The following is a 22850-nucleotide window of genomic DNA, read 5'->3' on the forward strand; positions in this document are numbered from 1 at the left end:
TAGCAAATTAAAGTTCCCCCTCATTTGGCGTTTTATTTGAAAAAACTTTAATTTGGATGGAGCAAGAAAAAGCTTTTAGAATACAGTTTTAATTCAATTCATTTGATTATTACATAAGGAAATGAAACCTTTCTCTAGCCGGCTTTGCATAAGAATTCAAGTACAGGTTTTAGTGTGAAACAGAAAATCAGCCATATCAGTCTTCTCAGTTACTCAGCAGGGAGCAGAAAGATGTATTTTGTAGATTATGAGAAAGAAACGGAAACTCTCAGTGAGTGAGTGATTAGAATAATGCACATGAATGTACACATTTATTCCCACTGCATTTTAGCCCACATGCCATGCAGTGATGCGCTTCTGCAGGAATACTGGTTGATCCACTTACTGGTAAATATTCAAGCAGAGATGCATCAGTCCATCAGCCAGAGATTTAGATTAACTGATTTTATTTTGATCAGCTCTGATTGGTGACTGGGAGGCAAAATACTGGCAGACTCAAAGTTAAGACCATCCAACATCTTTGATCTAAAAAAACAGCCACATGTAATTTTCTTTGAGATTTATAAAAAATGGATAAAGGACTTACTACCTCTATCTGGAGCATAGTTCTTAGAAAAAAACTAGCTTCACTAGCTAGGTTTCATTTAACTTTACTGCCCTTTTAGTTTGGTTTGTTTTGTTGCTGTTGTTTTCCTTTGTTTTGAGGTTGAATTTTTTGAGACACAATGTACTTCAAGTGCAAATTATTAGAAACTTTCTTAATCTTGATATTGTTTGGAAAAGCTGCACACAAGGAGTGCAATTAAGAGATTTGTTAAAAATGTTATTGGCAATCAATTCTGTGTTGTGATTTTGACATAGGGTTAACTGTGATAAAGTCACCGAGTAGTTCATTGACTTGTTTTTGAACATAAACCACCTGAATAAGGTTATTTTTCAGCATCTCAATTGTATTTGAGTAAAGACTTTTACTGGTCCTTTCCAAAACTTACACTTTAGTTTGTCATTTAGAGATGGTCTTGCTGCTGCATTTTGGACTGTTGTCCTGCTGCATAAGCCAAGAGTGCCAGAGCTTATTTACCAAAATTGATGGCCAGTCATTCAGCTTCAGGACTTTCTGGTTGAGAGCAGGATTTATGGTTCTGTCATTACAAGTTGTCCTGGTCCTCAAGCAGCAATTCTGCTTTAGACCATTAAACTACCACCACTGAGTGTTGTTATGGTTCTTGTTTTTCTTTCTTTTTTTTTTTCCAGAAATGTTTTAAAGTAGTAAACGTTGTGTGTACATCTTTCATAAAGTTCCACTTTACCAAAAGTTAGGTTGGTCATCCAGATGTTTTTGGCAAATATGTTTTGGAACAGTCTCTAATGCATGAAAATTGGCTTTATCGCAGGCAAGTTAAAGTTATTCAGGGTTCTTTTATGACCTCGTTGTTTAGTCGTCCACGAGCTCCTGGAGTAATTTTGCTTGTCCGCTGTTTTGTGTTTTCTCCATTTGATGGTAACGACTCTCACTGCAGTTCATTCTAGTCCCGAAGTCTTAAAAATGGCTCTGCAATCCTTTCCACACAGATGAAAGGTCAATGGTGTTGTTTGTCATGTGCTGTTGAATCCCTTTAGATCAAGGCATGATGTGTTGCTGCTTGACATCTTTTAGCCTTCATGTTATTGGACAGATTCTATTGAAGTGATTTGTGGGTTTCTGCATGGCTGCCAGCAGTCAGGTCTGGGTGTGGCTGGTGAAATTCACTTCAGCTTTCCAAAACAGTGTAGTTGATCACTTAATTAGTGAATTTAAAAAAGTGGAGGTTATTACTTGTTTTAATATCGCTTAAGAATAATTTAATAAATTACTCATCATTTAAAAGCCACTTTCAGTTTGATTTAAAAGTTGGCAGAGAGAAATATGTAAGAGGCCAAATTCTTTTACTTTTTTACACAGCACTCTTTATCTTCATTTTGTTAAATATGAAGATAATTTACATTAAAGTAAAAATACATTAAAATCCTGAAGTTCTAACAGAACTCATCAGCTCTTCTTCACTATGGCTCTTGACATTGACTCTGTTGATTTTCGCAGCACCAGATCTGTTTTTGCACACACTTGCATCATCGGTCCCCATTGTTCTGCCTCTGTGGTAAATGAGATGGACCTCTGGACACTTCAGAGATGAGCCAGACTGTGGCAGAACATGAGGGCCAATGATCCTGTGGAGAATGATGTATTTACGCAGGCGAGATCTGGTGTTGGTGTCAGGATTATTAAATGTTACCACATCTGTAGCTAACGACACAGCTGTTGTCAAAGTGGATTTAAGACGAGGGGAACTAAGTTGGTACAGAAAGTGTTGCCACATGTTACATGCTCAATGAAGTCAATATGAGTGTGCTTGTGGAATATCATGGCATGTGGTAAAAGTTTCAGATTTATTTAAACATTAAGGAAACTATAAGCAGAACCTTCTGCAAAACAATATTTTTGCTTCAACAAACACAATCTTCAACCAAGAAAGATGTAAGCTGATGATATAATTTGAGCCGCAATAAACAAGTCCATTCTTTTCCAAAGCAGGAACCAAGTGGTGATTTAATTATTGTGGATGTCTGTGCTGATTTAGTTTATGTAGAAGCAACTATGGTAGCTACAACTGGGACAGCAACTCACGGAGGCAATTAAAACGTATTAGTCACCTCTAGCATTTCTTACCCCCCAAACAATATTAACGTTGGAATCTACAGGGGCAAAAGACAATCTATAATTCTGTCTAAATTAGAAATGGCAATGAAAACAGTGGCTACACCTTCATTTGGATCAATAAGCAATTGAATGCAGAGTGACTCAACTTGAAAGTGGATTAAAAATACAGCAATAATGATCGAGGAATCAGCACAACAAAAGTTGACCAACATGGATTTTAATATTCTTAAAAAAAAACTAAAGCAAAATCACTGGAGGAGTAAACGGAAAGCAGCACAGATTTACTGTCTATGTAAACAAAACAAAAACAATCAGCTTAATATCTTGAACGTTTTGTTTTTTCACAGCTAACACTTAACCACTGTAAACCGAACACTTTAGGTTTAGATTTAAGAGGTTCCATCCTTCCAATTTCTTCACTCAGTTCATCCATGCATCGTCTCTCGGGGGCTAGTGTCTACCTCCAAGCAGTCAGTGGGGGAAGGTAAAACTAGGTTGTCTGTTAATGTAGGTTCAATGCAGAGACATGTGAGACAAGCAAGTGTTCACACACAGATTCAGAGGGTAGGGACATTTTAGGAATGTCCCTACCCTCTGAGTGCCGTTTGCCAATGCAAACGGCACTCTGAAAGGACTAAACTGTCACTAAAGGAGATAGTTGGTACAGTGTTCTTAGTATGTCATTTAACAGAGAGCACACAAGACCACAACATAAAATAAATTGGAGAAAAACCAAAAATGGGACTGATCTGAAAAACTGAATTCAGTCCAGAACTGTGTGATGTCAGTCTTTGGTTGCCCCGTTGCACATGGCACAAATCATCAGGAAACGCATCAACAAACAGGCCAGAGAGAGACTTGAAATCAACTGTCATTTAACCATCCATTGGTGGGAGTGGATGTAAATTTTTGAGCCTGTATCTCTAATTTTAACCCTTTTTTGGATCAGAGAAAATCTTTTGTGCATCATCAGAACTTACCGAACTTACCAAACTGAAAATGTTGTTTTTGTAACATTTAGGAAGCTATTTTGAGCGTAGCCTTTTGTATGCAAGGTTGCTCATTACAATACCTAGTGAACTAAAGTAGGTGTGCGATTCTGGAAAAATGTCCATTTATCCCAGCAGGCCCTGAAATATTCTCTGATCCTGTAACTGAAATGTTTCTTATGAAAAATAAGTAAAACTTTTACTCTAGCCCGCTTTAAACATCTGAATCAGCTTTCTGTTGTCGCAGATGACGATTGAAAAGTAACCATCTTACTGCGTGTAAAGACAGACATTTGTTGTTGTTCTTCTTTGATTTCAGTCAGGTAACGTCTTGAAAGTGCAACCTGTCTTTTTATTTGTATTGACAGGCGCTAATTACATAAACTATCATCCTGCCACACTTTTTGCCATTCTGGTCGAATCCTACAGTTGTAATTACCGCAGTAAGTGGTGCGTTTAATGCGATGCACAGAGAGGTTGTTTTATTAATGGACAAAGGGTCACGGTTCCCTACAAGCTGTTACATTTTTACCAAAGACATTTAGTCTTGAGAAAAAAATCCGATCAAATAGCATGTGTTTATCTGAAGGATAATTCTGCCTTGGTAAAGGTAAGGGTTCCATTTTCTTTTTCTCCACTTAGAAGCTTTGCTCTATTCTCTATCCTCTGTTGCAGCACAGCTTTCTGTTTCAGTCTGTAGCAATGAAAGCTCATATTGAGTCATAAATTAGCTATATTGCTCTGCTGCTCTCAGACATGATAAACTCAGATAGAAATGTGAAATAAAATGTGTAAGAAAATGGCTTCTCTAAAAGTGGCTCTACTATATCACAGCAATGTCATAAAAAAAAGGTTTTAATTCGATGCATATGTTCAGCTCTGCTGTCACAACAGTTGTTTTATTTGTGGTGTTAAAATGGAAACCTACCTATGCTTACACTTATCAAGTGATAAAAGAGAACATGCCCAAGTTTGCTGGCAAATTATTAAACACCTCTGGAGCTAATTATGGATGTTTATCAGTTACTGGAGTGAATCTGCTTTGTTCAGCCTGATTTAAGGTGAGGCAGGTTAAAGAAGCTGGAGCAAATTAGCATTCTGTGATCAAGCAACTCAATTTTCAGCACAACCTCAAGGAGCTCCTGTCTGTGGAAAAGGTGAATGAGAATGTGACTCTAGAGGTGCTCATTTAATCAATTATGCACAGCAGATGATGGACTGCACAGTTAATATTGTAACAAATACTTTTCAAAGTTTAGGAACAGTGGAGTTATAAGAACACAAACCTACACAAACCCAGCTAGGAAGACGCGGCTAGACGCGGTTTAGTAAGGCTAAACACAGATTGCATTTCTCTGACTGATCACCGGTTTTTTAAAAAGCCTTACTTGTGGAGGTTGATATGATCAGTTTTATCTGCAAGTATTGGCCGATTATTTAGATAGGCCCAAAAAATCCAACCCAATCTGACCCAAGCCTGTAGACGATGTGTCGGAGCCCCGATCCGACCCCTCTAATTAACTTTAATTGTACGTCCGAGCCTGAATAAGCCCGACATGTTATAATTATGTTTTTACTGCTTTCCTTTTTAGGGCATAATTTGAGTAAGCAGTGTAACTTCTCCCATTTTTAGCTTTTGTTTAACATCTTCCGGCACCGTTTTGTGGCATGTTGTAAACGCAGAGTGATTGATAGGAGCGCAGCACGGTGGAGCTGTGTGTGCATTGTGCCAGTGTGCTGCGCTTGTTACAGTCTAATGAACTTCTGCCCCTTTCTTTCCTCAACTGAGTAAGCTGCCAACTCCTACATTTTGACAATAGCAAGTAGATTAACACAACTTTGTATTGCGCATTCTTGTTTGGTTTTCTCTGTGCTGGATGTATTGTAGGCTTGTTAAAAGCACCACAGAGACCAAGCCCCACCTGACCCGACCATCAAGCAGAAAACTTTGGTCTGGTCCAGTCCAGTCCTGCCCGAATTATGGGTCATGTTCTGGCTCGACCTATAAATCTAAACTCTTATCACCTGGTCGCCGATCATTCAACATTTAATAAATCAATGCAGATTTATCGATGTACCCCTGAATTTTACATTTAATTTTAATGTTTTTTTTCCTTTTCTTTTTGCTGTATATAACATTTCATGATATCTAAAATCTTACTTTTAGACAGAAATCCTATTCAGGATATTATTTGAATTTCTCAATGTTGGTAAAATTTGTATTAACCAGGCACCTTTATGTTCAGATATTTTTAGACAAACAGGCTGTTTTATGGTGTGGTAATTTGTATACATCTATTTCTGTAGCATGGTTGTGTTGACATTTCCTCTTAGATTTTTTTTGGCAGTGTTTATGTATCAACACTGACCTTTTATTTACCATCTCTAGCATGACAGGGAACATGGAGCTGTTACACAATCAGTGTATTTTTAAACCGTGCCTTTTCTTAACCCCCCACATCTCTATTCAACTGCTTTCCACTAATTACATAAACTGTGTTTTGACTGAGTCATGGTTGTTTGAATCATAGCTTTGATTCACCTGATTCCTATCATGAAAAAAAAAAATATCTGTTTTGATCTCAACTGCCTTAGAGCTTAAAAACAGACGCAGCCATTACTTTTCTACCTCTATTCTCTAGTGCAGGGGTGTCAAACTCCAGTCCTCGAGGGCCGGTGTCCTGCAACTTTTAGAAGTGCCTCTGCTGCACCACACCTGAATAGAATAATTAGGTCATTAGCAAGGCTCTGGAGAACTGAGGAGGTAATTAAGCCATTTGATTCAGGTGTTTTGTACCTGTGGCACATCTAAAAACTGCAGGACAGCGGCCCTTCAGGACTGGAGTTTGACACCCCTGCTCTAGTGTGTAACTGAATTGCTTTCATGCAAGGTCAAAGCAGTGATTTGAAGTGCTTTTTACAACTCTGAGGCCAAGGTTGCTTTTTTACTCTCCGATTCTTGCAGGTAAATAGGAAATTATTAGTGATAAAATCACAACATCCATCTTTTTTTTGTCATTGTAATCATAAATGGTGAGTAATTACTTCTACATGTTCAGCAAAGTTTATAGAACGGGTTTTGTAGGATACTATGATAATTTGTAGTTAGCTGGTACAATCTAGAAGAATGTTCCTTAAAGGTGCTTGGGCTGTCATCGGTTTTGGTATCAAGTGTTTATCTGGTAATGGAAAGCAAACTACTCACTGAAAGTAAGGAGCCTTCAGTAGAAACTAAGTTCAATGATTCTGAATGGTGAATGAGTCCTGATGGCTACATATGAAGCTGCTGTATTTATTTCCAAAGGCAGAACTTGGATCTGCTTTAGAAGATCCAAGTTCTTTATACTGTAAGAGATTCATCTTTTTCATATTAACCTAACGTCACAAGAATATACAAAGGAAAATTGGTTTACATACTCCTCGTTAGGGTATACAGAGAAGTAGACACAGTGTGAGCATTTGAACTGCTACGTCAATGGTTTGTTAAGACGTGTTTCTTTGTCTTATCACTTTTCTGTTAATGTGAAAGTGACTCGACTCGGTTGTTTGGTTAATTAAAAATTATTTCTAAGTACTGGCTGATGCTGGTATTCAGTTATGCCTGCAGCTTGGGTTCATTCCAAGTGCAACAGCTAGCTAAGGCACTTTACACTAACAGCCTGAAAAATCACTTTAGCAAACTGTGGATAAGTAATTGGGGGGAAAAAAAACAAAGTAATGATGTGAGAAGTCTCAGGGGAGCCAATGTTGGATCACCGCAGGAACTTTCCTTTACATCAGTCTGCTCTGTCGCTGCTGATTGATCTTTTTCTGCCCAGAAAGCAGTGATTAGGACACTTTCATCAAGTTGCGTCTACCCTTGAACACTCCCCTTTGGATCCAATGATCTCTCAGACACACTTTTTTTCTTCTTCCTCCTCATCAGCTAATGTGGTGTTTAATGAGCTTGCAACTACAGCACACGTCCCCCTTCGCTCTTCATCTTTTCATCAGCCACAGTCTCTGGTCCCACTCTCTTTGACACTTTGTCCATACTTTTTTTTTATTTTCTCCCCCGTTGCTGTTTCTGATTACTTTCACTTATTTCATTTCAGCACTTGAAATGTTACACTTGGCCCCATCCTCTGCCAATCTGACCAGGAGCACACGACTCGAAACCCTTTCAGTTGAACTGTTGGGTAATCTTCAGCCAACCACCCACACGCTAAAGTGAATATTACACTGCCAAACATCACCGCCAAAATGTTAGAAATCCAGTATGAGGATAGGTGTTTATCAAGCATATTCAGCCAAATTAAGTGTTTTTTACTGGAGGGGGAAAAAAGGCCTGCTGAGCTCATTACATCCATCTGTCACTGGTTGGGTTAATAATGTTGCTAAGCTCTTGGTGTTTTACTGCTCAGTCGTAGAAAGTTGATTCTATTAAACTTCTATAAACCAATAAATAACAATATTTTATATATTATATATACATATATATTACTATTCGAAAGAAAAAAGTGAAGCAGTGACTACACCACTGCTTCTCTTAAACTCCCCACAACCTTACACTGCATCACAAACCAAAACTACAATGACCAGGTGAAAAACCGAAAGGTGCTTGTGTTCAACTCGAACACAAACGACGCGAATAACATTTAGTGCATAAATAAAAATCCTGAAGCTGACTGAATCTCTATGGCTTCAAAATCGTTACACTGTTCCATTTTTAGCGAGCCATAACAGGCAAAAAGTGTGAAAAACAAATGCAATGTGAGGATGTTTATATTCTCACCTTCCTGTTTCTTCTCTATTTGCATTGCTATAATTACCAATAAACTATCTCAACTTAAAACAATGTAAATAAATACGGGTGGTGCATTATTTATTGTCAGTGAGTAACTTATGTATTGTGGGCTGTTTTTTTGTTTTTTTATTTTTATGAAAAATATTTTTAGTTTGAAAGGCTGGTCTGCATATCTGAATGGTGAAGCAAAAACAGAATGAAGGTAGCATCTATATGTAGTATATTTAGATTTCTGAAAAAACCTTATCTTACATCAGTAGTTTTTAATGACTTTTAGTATTTAGTATTTTCTACTCTTGTTTTTGTAGTTAGCATCATGTAACATGATGTTTCCTGTTAGAGAAGAAACTCTGCAATCCCCATCGAGGCTACCTACAACGTCTTAACCACTCCTGAAATGTTCCACTCAAAGTAAAATATTGAAGTTTGAAAGGTTTTAATGTAGGAGACTAAAAATGACAATTACTATTCATTTGTGTGAACTGTGAGTGTTCAGATTTTAGGAGTGAACGAAATGCTGGAATGAATATTCACTCAGAAGAGAAATTAGACCAAAAAGAGCGACAGTCCATTAGCTCCTCTTAATTACCTCTATTGCTATTCAAAGATCAGCTGCTTCTTCGCCTTGAAAATCAATTCTCTTCTCTAGGCGAAGTCAACACACACACCCAGACACACACACAGAAGTATTTCTCCCTGATCCACAGTTTTTCACACTTGTACCAGACCCACAACTTAAGTTAAACTTTTTTTGCTCCAGTTGCCAAAAATGTAAGTTTACTTAAAAAGACAGTAACACAAAACAGAAATTTTTTTTGCTAGTTTTTGTTTATTAATTTGTTGCAAAAAGGTACATTTGAAAAACTCTTAATTTAGAGATCCACCAATCAAACTTTTATGGTAGATTTCCAATTGCCAATTTTTAACCTGGACTACTATGGCGTGAACACTGATTTGGAGAAACAAAATCAAATGTTTAAGTTTCCGACCAGTTGGTCATCAAGCAGACCAACTGGTTGGATCCAGCTGAATTTCATATGGCTGCATCAGTGCAACTAACATGTCATATTTGTCAATTGACAGATCTGCAGCCGTTTTGTAGTTCTTAAGTTCTCTTCTTTTAATTGTCTGACCAATTTAAGTGTCTCTGTAGCTGATTGACTTTGCAAACCAAATTGACTCTTGTACCCATCCTCTATCATTCTATTGTTTTATTGACTTGGGTTTTTTGTTGACTGTGAATTGGGTGGCTATCTGGTTAAGCAATGTGTAACTAGTTTGTGTTTTTATGAGTGCTGTGGAAACAACTGAAGTGTTCAGTGAGTGAAAACACTGTAATCTGGAAGACAACAAAGAGACGTTGTGTTCTGAGCTACAGCTGCTCATTCAAGCTGAAAGAATCACAGCGACCGTCGCATCAGAGCTGGCATATCGCAAGATGTCCGTTCTAAATTGGTATTGACAAAGCAGGACTTCAGCTTTTTGCTCTTCGAATTGATCTAAGGGAATAGACTTCAGATGAAGACGACTTTCTCTCTCTTTGATGCAAAGCTTTAGACAGACACAGGGGGTTGTAGGGTTGCTCAGTATCTGTCAGAAACTGCAAGACAACATCAATGTGACATTTTATATAACCGGTTTCTACAGACCTGTGAAGGTCCAGGATTCACTTGGGAATAATATGTCAAAAAGTGTGACAGTGTTTTACAGTATTGCAGCCTTCCTTCAAGGTTCCACATACTGAAGCATGCTGGAATAAGTAAACAGATCAGAATTGTTTTAATTTTTTTGTTATTCCACCTGCTTACTTAATTCCTCTACAATCTTGATAATCTAATAGTGCTAATTCTCACATGCCACAAAATGGCACCTAGACAAATTTGTTCAAATGTGTGAAAAGGTAACAGTGGATGCATTTTTTCTGTTTAAGTCACCAGGTAGTGACACACTCCTCACCCAACTACAAAGTGACCATGATTTGTCAGAAAAAACTGCTTTGTTGAAAAAAATATGTATTTTGGCACTAAGGTATTTTATTTTTTTTAAAACAATTTTTACAAACTCAAAACTGTTGTCACTAGCAACGTTCAGGATCAGCTACAACCACTTATTCTTCTTGTTTTACCACTGATGTGCCACTGCTAATTGTTGTGGTATATGAATTTGCACCATAAGAGTAAAAGGAAACGTAAACATAATTATTAACATCCAGTAAATGGCACATGTACCGAACAAATGCAGCGTTTTTATATATGAACTCTCGTAGAACTAAGTCCAAAATACAGCGTTCTGGTTCTTAACTTCAAAAAGTGACATCAAACCAGAGATGACCCCCAGATGTCGCTTAACTCTGCTACGTAAGTTTCTCATGCGACCATTAGGGTTAAATCTTCAAAACTTCTTTTGAAACTTCATCTGAATAAAGAAAATACGAAAATAAACAACTTTAATTGAGCGTTTTTGTTCCTCAAGAATTTACCAACAGATTGTCCCGGTTATCTTTTCAGCTTCTGGAGAAAGTTCCAGATGACAGAAACACAGAAAAGTTGTCTTCATGGAGATGTTAGCTGGCATAAAATGGACAAGAAAAATGTGTCCTCTGAGTATTTAATGGCTCTCAGACATTTTTATATTGTATCCCTGTCATCTTGTCACAGCTGGAACACCTACTAATCTAATTTTTTTGTTTTTTTCTCCTGCCAGACAGATTTTTTTCTCGTCCCTTGAAATCAATTAGAGTTTGTGTCCACCCTGTGCTGCCTCTCACACTAACAGAGCTCAATAGGAGCTCCTGGTGCTATGCGACTGGGGCAAAAAGGGAAAACAAATATAACTTAATCGAAGCTACGTTCCTGTCTCTCCATGAAGGTTTAGTGCTCCTGCGGCACCGAGATTGCAAGGATCCGACATGAGCAAACACTTCTCTGCTGTAAATAACGTGAAAAATAAATTGACGCTGTGAGGAGAGGTCCATAGTGGGCAGACAGATTTAACACAGAGGAAAATTGGGCTGCGCTCTTTAACGAACGCATGCAGAAAACGATCAGATACTGTAGTTAGAGGTGCCACCGGCGTCCGGGAGATGGAGAGAACGCCAATGGCAAGAAAGAACCTTTATTGATGACAAAAGAGGGAACAAAACAATGTCAGGGGGAAGAGGGGAAAGCCTGACAGGGGAGGAAAAAAAAGATGAAGATGCCTTCTGGTCTGGCTGACAGATAAAGAGATGAATTGATGCGACTTCCAGTGAATGTGAAGAAACTGGAAGAAAAGGGCTGGTTGACGGGAGTATATGGTAATCATGCGCACAAAGAGCCGCTGTGAAAGCTCCCTCCTGCTAATGCACAGATTAGTCTCACACCTTTGAGTGCGTATGAGAAAGAGAAAGTGAATTTGTGTTGCTTTCAGCTCCTTATCTGAGACAAACCCATTGATTACCATGAGGACTGCTGTTCGATTGGTCCCCTGTGATGAATGAACCCCAGACTCAGTTCCCCTGAGATGCTCTGTCTCTTTCACAAACCCAGACAGATTTTTCTTTCGCTATCTTAAAAGGAACGAAAGAAAAAAAAGGGGATGGCCTAGTGAATAGAGGCAAAACAAAAATAATATGTATTTTTTTTATTATGTGTGCGATGCGTTTCCAGAGTTCACTCACCCCATTTGGGCGCTATTCCTGTAGCTGAAATTGGCTAGTTTTCCACATCGCTACACAGCTCCACAACTCAAAATGACTGATGGTCAGCCGCTATGCAAGAGTAGACTGACAATAAAACGAATTAAAAAAGAAGTTAAGCGAATTTACATGAAAATGAAGACAGGAACTTGAGTGTGTGGGTATAAAAAGACATATCCCTATGCATCACTCATCCTCTTTCAAGATTCTGCAGGTTTGAAATTGATCCTCAATATAATTTGAGTGGGATGAACTTGGAAATATTGAATTATCATGAAATTTGGAGACTATCTTTTGTAGAAAGAGAACTACGTTAAACATGCCATAAATCTTTTTAATGGTTCAATTGGGATTTTATGGAGTCTCATTGTGTTGAGCTGTCCCGGTGTGGTTGGGAAGCTGCTATCAATCAAATGGAGGAAATTGGTTGCGTGACTCTTCATTTACGTGAATCAGTCAGGCTATAGTCTAATCTTATACAAGCTCATCTGTCCAAAAAAAAAAAAAATGCTGTTTTTAGTTATTTGCGTGCAAAAGAAGAGACGATGCTTTTGTGGCACACAAAAGCAGACACATGTATTTGTAACCTTACTTCTCGTTGAGTGGTTCATTTATCCTGAAAGTAGTATAATTAAAAGGAAATGTCTAATGTTCATCTGCTTGCCTTTAGGCAAGGTTATTTTATTTGTGTTGCACATTTCAGCAATGGGTAATTCAAAGTGCTTTACATGATTAAAAAGAGGAAAAAAAGTGAATGCTGCTTCTCCGTGTTTGGGTGTTTATAGGGGTTAGCGCTTGCTCTTGTCTGGGGTTGTAAAGTTTTACATTTTGCCTCCTCTGGCAGATGCTGCTGGTTGAGGTGGTAAAACAAATCGGTGGTATTATTGCTTTATTTTGTCCAACTTTAAGTAGCCAATTTACCTCCACATGACTGAACTGTTCTGGCCCTTCTTCTTGACAGTGAATAACATGTCATTCACTGTCTTCTCTGTCTTCTTTTCCTTTGGGATACACTTTTTCTTTTTTCAGTCCTGTAAAACCATTTACCCATAGCTGCACAAACATTAGACGTTGGTGCATCTGACTGCTAATGCGCTGTAACTTTCCAGAGATTCTTCTCCAAAACAGCACCTTTGGTTGGCTTTGAACATATCTACACCTGCTGTGCTATGTTAAAGTGTGCATTTATCAAATCACATGGCTCCCACACCAGTCTACAAAGATCTTATAACAACCAGCTGTACATAATACCAGAGAGAGACCAAGAAATGTTTGATGATTCTTTACTAAAGCTTCCACAGAGGTATTGAGTCCTTGAAATGTTTATTCGGAAATAAAAAACGGGAAACCCAGCAAACGCACGCTGGCTACCTTCTGGATGCACGGAACGAAAGGTTTCTCTCAGGAGATTTAGCTGCTGTACTCAGATAAATCCCACAACGGTGGTTTTTAGTGGCGGCCAGCATCTACATTCAAATGAGAAGGTTGGGAGGTGGTGACCAGAAAACACATTATTAATCCAGAGCAGCTCTCCTTGGTGCACTTTTGTGAAGCAATTAATCACATGATGTAAGAGAGGAGTGCTGAAACAACAGTCTTTCACAAATTTCAGTCCACCTCCCATTTATTCTTCCTCCCTCCTTCTCTTTGAAGGGTCTGCTTGCACACATATCCACTTACAACGTCAGCTCTTGTGACCTTGCTGCGGCTCCAAGTACATCGGTCATCTCCTGACTTAGAGCCGGTCATTGTGTAACAGCAGATAAACCGCTTGTAGAATAAGTGATGTGTGATTTAGACACGCACACATACACGCGCACCCACACACACACACTAACCCAAGGAAGCAGACAGCTGGGCCGTGAGGTTACTTGTTTCTCAGCGAGCATCATCTGCTCTGGTGGAGCTGCTGTACACACACACTGTATACTAGGCCCTTATTGCCTGTAAGATAATGAAAAATAAAAGCTCACCTTTGCAGATTCACATATGGAAATGCACAATCAGGCCCTTCGTTACACAAGAACTGGGATTTAAATTATGGTTGCTGATGTCTACAGGAAGTTGCACACGCCCACACACAGTATCATCATTCAGAGGGTTGCTGACCTGTCCTGGGCTATAACATGTCCTTGTGTCTTCTGTTTGGGGTCAGCCTCATGCACAGACTTTACCTCTTTGGAACATGTTCCTCCATATCCCCTAAAATTCAGCTTTACATGTTATGCAACACCAAACACTTGCATATGATTTGCTTCTCAATGTGATGCACCTAGAATTTCAATTAATATCATTAAATTAGCATGCGGTTTATGACTTGTGACTCAGAGGCTCTTATCACACAATCTGGTTTTAAAGAAGCAAGAGCCTAACATCGTTCACTGCTTCTTTTTTTTCTTTTACCCTTGTAGTGTCATGAAACATATTTAATTTGCCTTTTTAACCTGCCTCCATGTTAGCATTCCAGAGTCTCACCAACTTTGAATAATATAATTTTTCTTCCTTTTTTGCTTTATTCAAAGATAAAATGTTAAGCAAATCAGAAAGGGTGGGGGGACTTGATGGCACAGTGTCTGGTTTTCAGTTATAAGCCCACTTTCCTCTTCATCCATGTCTACGGGGAAGGACTAAAGTGCAAGATGGCAACAGCATATCTGTCCAAGCCCCTCTTTGCTGTTTAGTGGGTGTATGATACGACTAGAAATGAAGAAATGACTGCAGCACCACAAAATACTAACGTTAACAACACAAAGGACCGTTTCTAGAGCTGTCTAACATTTATTGATAAAACTTGCATCTATGGTAAAATAACTTCTTTGAGTATCTCTAAAAAATATGAATACTTTCTTCTAATCGGAATGCAGAACGTAATTTCTTGAGACTCGAGTTGAAAAGTTGGTGTAATAGATTTAAAAAAAAAATTATGAATATTTTTGAAGGAATTCTTGTAATAGAGAGTCACCAGCTTTTTAAAAATCAGGTGTGAAACCAATACATAAACTTAAAAAAATATTTACTCAGGTGACAAATAGAGAATTGTAATTATTGTAAGGACAAAAAAATCTGTTTTCCAACAAGGTTTTCCCCCTGCTGACCACATAAAAGCACACAATGCAGGTGAATTTCTATTGGTTTTATTTATTTGTATTATTTTTTTGTATTTTTTCTGAATTTGCAAGCCTTGGAGTTGGATTCCAAGGCTGTAGTTTTATTTCCACTGCAATTTGATTGACAATAAAATTGTGGCAGTGAATATACGATTATGTAGAAAAGTTAAATACAATCGTTTTGTGCCAGAAAACCCCCCACCCCAAAAAACATCTCTGACGGTGAGGTGGATAATGATTTGCATAACAAATGCAATCCAACTTGATTCAAAGGCTGTCGGTTTACTTATGGGAAATTGAACCTCTCAGCTTAAAAATGGCTTAGAAGTCAAATTTAGTGTCTTGACCTTTTTCTTGTTCCGTCTGTTCCTCCCCCCTCTTCTCTCCCACTTTCCTCTGTCTCTCCCTGTTCAGCTCCAGCTTCTGTTACACCAATTATACTGTGTCAAATCCATGCATGTCAGCTTCCAGATCCCTAATCATCCCTTCTCTCTTTCATCTGTAATCCTTTGTTCCATCCTCCTACCCCACTTTTTTCCCTCGCTGGTAACCTCTCCTCTCTTCTTCGGTCGTCACACATCTCCACCCCTCCGTCTGCTTCTCGTAATAAACCCATCCTCTCTATCCTCCTTTCATTTAGCTCCAGCATACCATAGCACCTTGTCCTCACCCTTTGAGTTTTTGATTCTATTTCTAATTTCTTTTTTATGACTCTTCCTGAGACTTGAACAGCTCTGGATTTAGAAATACCCTCTTGTTAATTTTTAGTAGAAAATAGCAGTGGTAGTTTTAATAGGTGTGAAATCGGAAAGCTTTGCATCGTCGCTATCACTTTTTGACCCCGTCTGGAGTACATGAGACCAAATCTGAGCAAAATTAGTCATTTTCTTTGGTAGCATTAGTATTCTGCTATGGTTAATAAGTTGCATCGTAGTTAAATATTTCAATTTGAAAGAAAAACCAGTGCTGTATATGTTTAGTTTCTTTTATCACGAAACAGCAGATGTGCACAGAAATACCAACTACATTTCAGGAGAATATATGGTAACAGGTGGTATTTATTGTGATAACGGGGGCATCGGAGCTCGGGTGGCGGAGCAGGTGGCCGCTGCCTCGAAGATTTCCGGTTTTAATCTGATTTTTTCTGGGGAAAATCAAGGGGGTTGCACCAAGAAGGGCATCCGGTGTAACATCTGCCAAGTCTGTGTGCATGCAGCTGTGGTGTGGGGGGAGGTGCCTTAAAGCAACAACGTTTATTTTGAGAACAATAAAAGTTGTGCTAAAAAGTTATGTTTAAAAACTATATGCAGTCTTTTTTTGATAATGGCCTGGTTGTGGTTTCATTTTACTACAGTCACTGCCTCACAGGGAAAGAAATAAAACATCCACCAGATACGTTAAATATTGCATTTTTATTGTCAGACAACTCAAAATATTCTCAATTTGAGTATATTTTTAAAGATATTGTTTATTATTGCTTTATGAAACCAAATAGGAAAAAATATTTTAAAAAATCCGAGCAATACATTGCTTTCATGATCTGCAAACATCATACTCTACAGTTTGTCATCACAATAAATCAGAGTTTTAATAACGATGAGAAAAAGTCAAGATATCAGAAAATTTGTCCACCCCGACACATTGAAGCAGTCCGTACTGTCTCCAGTCATAGTACTGAATAGATTTCAAAATTATGAGCAGAAAAATCTATGGAAGTTCAAATGTGTCGCAATTAAATAAATCAATGTGTAAATAGTTAATAGTTTAGTAACTAATGAACTTTTAATCTTGACGTTTAACTCAATGAGAATTCACATGTAAAGTCGTGTATTGTGTTATTTTATATACACTGCTCAAAAAAAATAAAGGTAACACTTTAACATTTAAGTGAACACTGAAGTGTTCCCTTTATTTTTTTGAGCAGTATATATATGTATATATATATATATATATTTTTTTTTAAATTTTATTTATTTGCACAAGTAAAAATAAATAACTTAAGCAGTAATTGAAGCTCCTCATCACTGCTGAAAAACTGATGGTGATGGTTTGTTCCACCTTTTTTCCCCATTGTCATTGTACCTGAATAAGAAACGTCAGTGTTACTAAATAGCAGAGTTTCATGATGGGTAGGAGTCAGTTGAGTTTAGTTTGTATACGTTGGGTTAATTTTGACACAGGGGTGAGCGATATTAATTGAAAATTTTAACGCAATATTTTATGGTACTATTGTGATAATAAAAGTTATGATTACAGAAAACTATTTATTCTTTTTTACTTAACTCAATCTATGTGAATGCATGGCATAGTATTCACAGCCCACAAACACAAAATAGCGCAAGAGAAAAACATTCACACTTGAAACGGGCTTCTTCATGACTCCACTTACTCAAATAAGTGAAATATAATCATACTGATTTTTATTGATGCTCTCATGGAACAAATAGTGCAGAAATTGTAAAAATAACATTTCTGATAATGTCAGTTTTTAAAAATTTTATATCAAGTAGAAGTTTATGGAGACAACAATAAATCAAAGTACTGCGTCACGATAAATGATAAATGGTAAATGATATGATAATTGCGGGCCCATACCTTGACATAAGTTGACAAGAAAGCAATTTGACCATAGTGCTTAAGGAAATGTCTTTCTTTCCTGTTTTAGCAGCTTTTTAAAGAAATAGTTCAATTAATGTTGCTATTTTGTTTAACTTGCCTTTTTACACAAGCAGTTTCTAACTAATCAAAAGAGAGAATACAATTCGACAAAGGGACATTTTTCCTTTTTATTCTATTGATATAATAATTAGGAAAAAAAGTCTTCCATTTTCTGTCTGATTATTATTGTTTTCATAAATCGCTGAATAAAAAAGATCCTTTGTGGATGAGGCTCATGTCTCCCCCTCTCTTGTCCCTGGCAGCAGAGACGCATGGGAAGGTGTAAATGTTGTGACTGTAGCAGCAGGGAGGCAGGAGATGGAGAGGGAGTCAGGGCGAGGGAGATGAGGGGGAGGGGTTTGTTTATCTCCCTTCTTTAAAAAAATGATAACTGCGCCCCCAGAGTCCACTGGAGAGAAACCCCCCCCTCCCCCCAAATAACAAAGGTAGTCGGACGTAGGGAGACTGGGAAGACGGATGACTGAGAGCCGGGGACAATGGGACGCAGCATGAGCAGCGGCCAAGACTCCCCACAGCGACGCTTTAAAGACGGGAGGGACGGACGGACATACGGACTCAAGGAGGCAGCGCGCCTGCCGGTCCGCCGCTCGTCGCCCAAACAATGAACGTGCTGTGGTCGCTGCCGGCAACGCATCGTAGCCAGAGGGGTGCGCACTGAGTGAGAATGGCAGAGACGGAGAACCGGAGTGGGGGGGTTTAAATAGAAATAGGAAAGATGGTGTCTCCCCCCCCATAGATTGCATGTGCTTTTGTTCATGGTGGTTCTGTTTGCTCAATCATGTGTGTCTCAGTGTGGCTGATGTGCATTACCGGGAAACTGTCTGACACCATGATCTTCTGTAACCATTTAGGTGAATACAAGAAGGATGAGCTGCTGGAGGCGGCAAGGTGAGTACCAGACTCTCTGCATGCTCTTTGTTTTCATTTCTCTCCTCTCTTATCCTCCTTTCAAGCCTTTTAATATGTTTTTTTTAATACTTTATTTCATCTTTGTTTTCTCCTCCTTTTTTAGTCATGCTAATATTTGTTTTCTTTTGCTCGTTTTTTTTTTCTTTTTTCATCCATAAATCTTCCAACCTTGTTTTTATCCTAATCTTCATCCCTCTTTAATCCGTCTTGTCCTTTTTCTCTTGTTTGATTATATTTTTTTCTCCACCTCATTGCATGCACACACACTTACACACACTCAGCTCCCATACCAGTTCTGTATTTTCAGATCCAGAGAGCCTGGTGCTTGTGGGCCAGCGACACTTGTTCATTTTCGAGGCATGTTATGGTTGCAGGCAGTTCATGTAGGCTGCGTGTGTTTTTTTTTTTTTTCTTTTTTTCATTTTTTGCCAGGCTCTCCAATTTGGAAGTGAAGTAGCTCTCGATTTGGGATTGTGTGTGGGTGGTGGAGAGCTTGATGCCTCAACAGAACCCCCCCCTCACCCTCTTTTCCCTCCATCTCTTCAAGCTCAATACACACACATATAAGGAAGCATCTGGTTTAGAATGGACGTACCCCCGGTGTATTGGGGGTCAGAGGGCTGTTTATGTGTAAATCCAGAATGGTCGTCTCCCAGCTGAGCCCGTGACTGCCTTATCACCCTGTCATTATGAGGAACTTCCTCTTTTATTATAGGGTCATGCTCAGTCAGTTCACTCCCACGTTTGGCCTGCAGAATGTACATGTTCGTCAAGTGTATGTATCTATTTAGGGCTTTTGTTTGTGTTTGTGCAAAGTTATGCATGGCATGGAAGGAACCCTGTGGCCCCGTGCACTGCTAGGAGGAAAAATGTTGTATGGATTAGAAAGCTAATGCAGGTTTTTGTGCAGTCTGGAAAAGTATGGAATTTGAATTTAGCATTTTCTTTGTCTGAATATGTCCTATCTTATTTCATTCCTTGCATCCTTTCTTCCTTTTGTTGTTCTTTTTTGGTCCATTGTATCTTCAATTTGTATTCCTTCCTTCCTGTTTTCCCATCCATTTTCCCTTTTCCTCTATATTTTTTTCCCTCTTTGTATCTGTTCTTCCTCCTTTTCTTGTACCTTTATTTTTCTTTCCATACCTTCAGTTTGTACTCCTTCCTCCTTCATCTTCCCTACCTACTTTCTCTCTCTGATACTGAAACAAGCTTTTTCCTTCCTTCAGTTCCAGCTTCCAAACCAAATATGTCGCAGTTTGTTGGACATGTTAGAACATATTTTTGGCGTATTCACTGGTCAGGAAATTATTTGAATTTTGAGTTTTCAACCAACTTGTCACCTGTCAGGGCTGGTCAAGTTAAACATTTCTGTCGCCAGCGGGTTTCTTGATGCAGTTTCAACTAAAATAGGTTGGACTGTAGTACAGTACGTAGTAAAGGAAGACAGAAAAGTGGTAATCTTATGACAAAAAAGATTTTCCTGCAGCATTAGATTTTAATATCAAAAGAATTAGTGATATTTTCAAGTTTGAGTAACTGCATAATCACATCTAGGTGTAAAGTAAAAGCCTGCTTTTCATTTTTTTATTTTTTCAAGTCATTAAGTAAGAGCTTAGGTGTTTGAAAGACTTTAATAAGATGAAAGTCAGAGGTAAGAAGCTTAGCTCATTTTGTAGAGACTGAACAGACTGAGCTCAAGAACATCACCAAAAGTTTTATCTTGTAGTTGCTGCATAGATGCATCAAATATGAACATGCTTGTTTTATTATTTCTAAAATGTGCTAGGATTGCGTAACAATTGATTGGGGTGCTTGATTGGAGTAGTCTGTAAAGTCCCATATCAGTAATTTGGAACAGAGTTTAAAGAAGGGGTTTTGAGTGAAAGCAAAGAGGAATGACCTCCAAGTCAGCCACCATATGTCTATCAGCAATGATAATATGGACCCTTACTTTGGTCCAAAATAAAGTTCCCAAATCTACAAATATATTTCTACAATCAACTATCATTGAGCTGAAAACATCACTCTCAGACCAGTGTGCTGTTCCTCTCCTAAAACTGACCTCTGAATGTCTCAGTTGTTTCCCTTGAACTTCCAAACCGCGTCGTGAGCAACAGAAAAGAGAAATCTTGCTTATTTTTCTTTGGGAATATTTTAAAGAAAACGCAAGCTGCCCACAAGCACTTCAGTTAGAGTAATTATATTTAAGTGAATCTTAAACATACTGATCTAATCTGATTGAAGCAAAAGCATTTGACGTTTTTGACTCTTTCTTCACCTTTCCAAACTCCCAAAAATTAAACATTTTGGTGTCTCCAGGAGAGAATTGTGTTTGTGGCACATTCCTCGATGAAGACCAAATTAAGATCTGTTCTTTGTTTTGAAACCTTTTTGGTTTTTAAGGAGATAGAAAACACAAGTGCATTACGTATTACCATCAGGTAATATTTGAAAGGGAAATGTACACAAGAATACAATCATTTCAAAAGCTTTCTGAGTTCTAAACTGGCAGAATACATTTAGTTCAAGAGCATTATTTGACATGGAGTACTTCCAAATGAACAGTTTTCACAACAAACTAGAATCATAAAAATTAAGAGCATTAGAGATTGTTAGAAATATCAGGGTGAAAGAGGTTTTGTTGAAAGTCCTGACTTTCAACAAAAGTCAGGACTTTTTATGGGGCCTTCCGTAAAAGTTGTGAGACGGCAAGAATGTAAAATGAGATTTCTGAGGTTCCTAGTCTTTAAAGTTGTGATTGGCTTTTAATTCTGCAGTCACACTGGGAAGGTGTTGGGATATGAAGCAAGGTTGAGCAGGGAAAAGCTGTGAAAAGAGATTGAGGGAGCAGATCAAAAGAGGTAGAGTAAGAAAGAGGTGCAAAAGGGCAAGAGAGATGGGAGGTAGATTTGATTGAAAAGGGAGAAGGAAGGCAGCCAGTGTTAGAAAAAAGATGCGAGAGGAGAGGAGGATATAAATGTCAATTTGGCTGGTGGTTGTAATCAGAATTATTGAAGCAAAGAGAAATGGAGAAGACAGACGATAGTAGATGGTTATGGGATAATAAGGCTGCACTACTTTTTTTCCCCCTTAACATGTTGAAACCTTCTTCCTTCAAGACTGTCTGGGGGATGAGGCATGACTCCACTTGTCCTGGCCGCATCTCCCCACGGCCAATCGAGTTCCAGAGCAGTGACCTTAAAAACCAAAAACATAGATCAACATCAAATCCCTTTAGTCAGGCCAAAATACTCAGGGGCTTTTCGACATGACAGAGTGCCTTCAAATCATCCCCCGAATATTTCCCTGGGTCTCTTCAGTCTCAAGCTTCTGATAACGTTTTCCTCCGATGTTTTTCTTCCAGTCTTGCTTCTTTACTAAACCTCTGTGGCGGTGGTTGTATTTCTACTTAATGTGTTGCCTTGGTTTGTGCACATTTTCAGGAGTGGAAACGAGGAGAAGCTAATGGCCCTGCTTACGCCGCTCAACGTCAACTGCCACGCGAGCGACGGCCGCAAGGTAAGAGTCAAAGTGCGCGCACAGAGGGACCGTAAAGCCGTAACGAGCTCATCACTGTCATCTATGCAACTGCATTTTTGGACGGTCATTAGGGTTACAAAGCCAGTCGGCTAGTGTTTTTCTTTTTTTTTTCAAGAGAAACAAATGCTGGTATGACAGCTGTGAGCCTGTTTTAAATAATCTGAGCGCTCACCAGCAGGCATTGGTGTCCTTTCTTGGCTGTCAGTCATTTAAATGAATAGATGGAGACACAACTTTTTTCTGAATAAATTAGCACTCATGCTGAACAAAAATGATTCATCACAGCACACAAAAACCTGTCAGAGTCACGGCCAGAGCCATGGAAAAATAAGCTTTTTCTGATGTCTTTTTTTCCCCCCTTTAGACAAGTTTTGTCATGTTGCATGCCTATTAGGGGTGCACCAATTTTCTGGCTGATTACTGATCTTTAAAGAAACCTAACCTGCCAATTCTGATTTTGTCTGAC

General features: G+C 38.6%; 1 protein-coding gene across 1 annotated transcript in view; it reads left to right on the forward strand.

The window, feature by feature from the left end:
• The window catches only part of tnksa (tankyrase, TRF1-interacting ankyrin-related ADP-ribose polymerase a), a 77373-nt gene that overhangs the window by 13734 nt on the left and 40789 nt on the right, over window positions 1–22850 (forward strand). Inside the window, exons 5-6 of the mRNA XM_008423895.3 lie at window positions 18787–18823; window positions 22288–22363. Coding sequence (XP_008422117.2) covers window positions 18787–18823; window positions 22288–22363 — 113 coding nt within the window. The remainder of the gene's footprint in view (window positions 1–18786; window positions 18824–22287; window positions 22364–22850) is intronic.

The sequence above is a fragment of the Poecilia reticulata genome, chromosome 12, assembly GCF_904066995.2.
Source record: "Poecilia reticulata chromosome 12, P_reticulata-male-v2, whole genome shotgun sequence".
Taxonomy (NCBI): domain Eukaryota; kingdom Metazoa; phylum Chordata; class Actinopteri; order Cyprinodontiformes; family Poeciliidae; genus Poecilia; species Poecilia reticulata.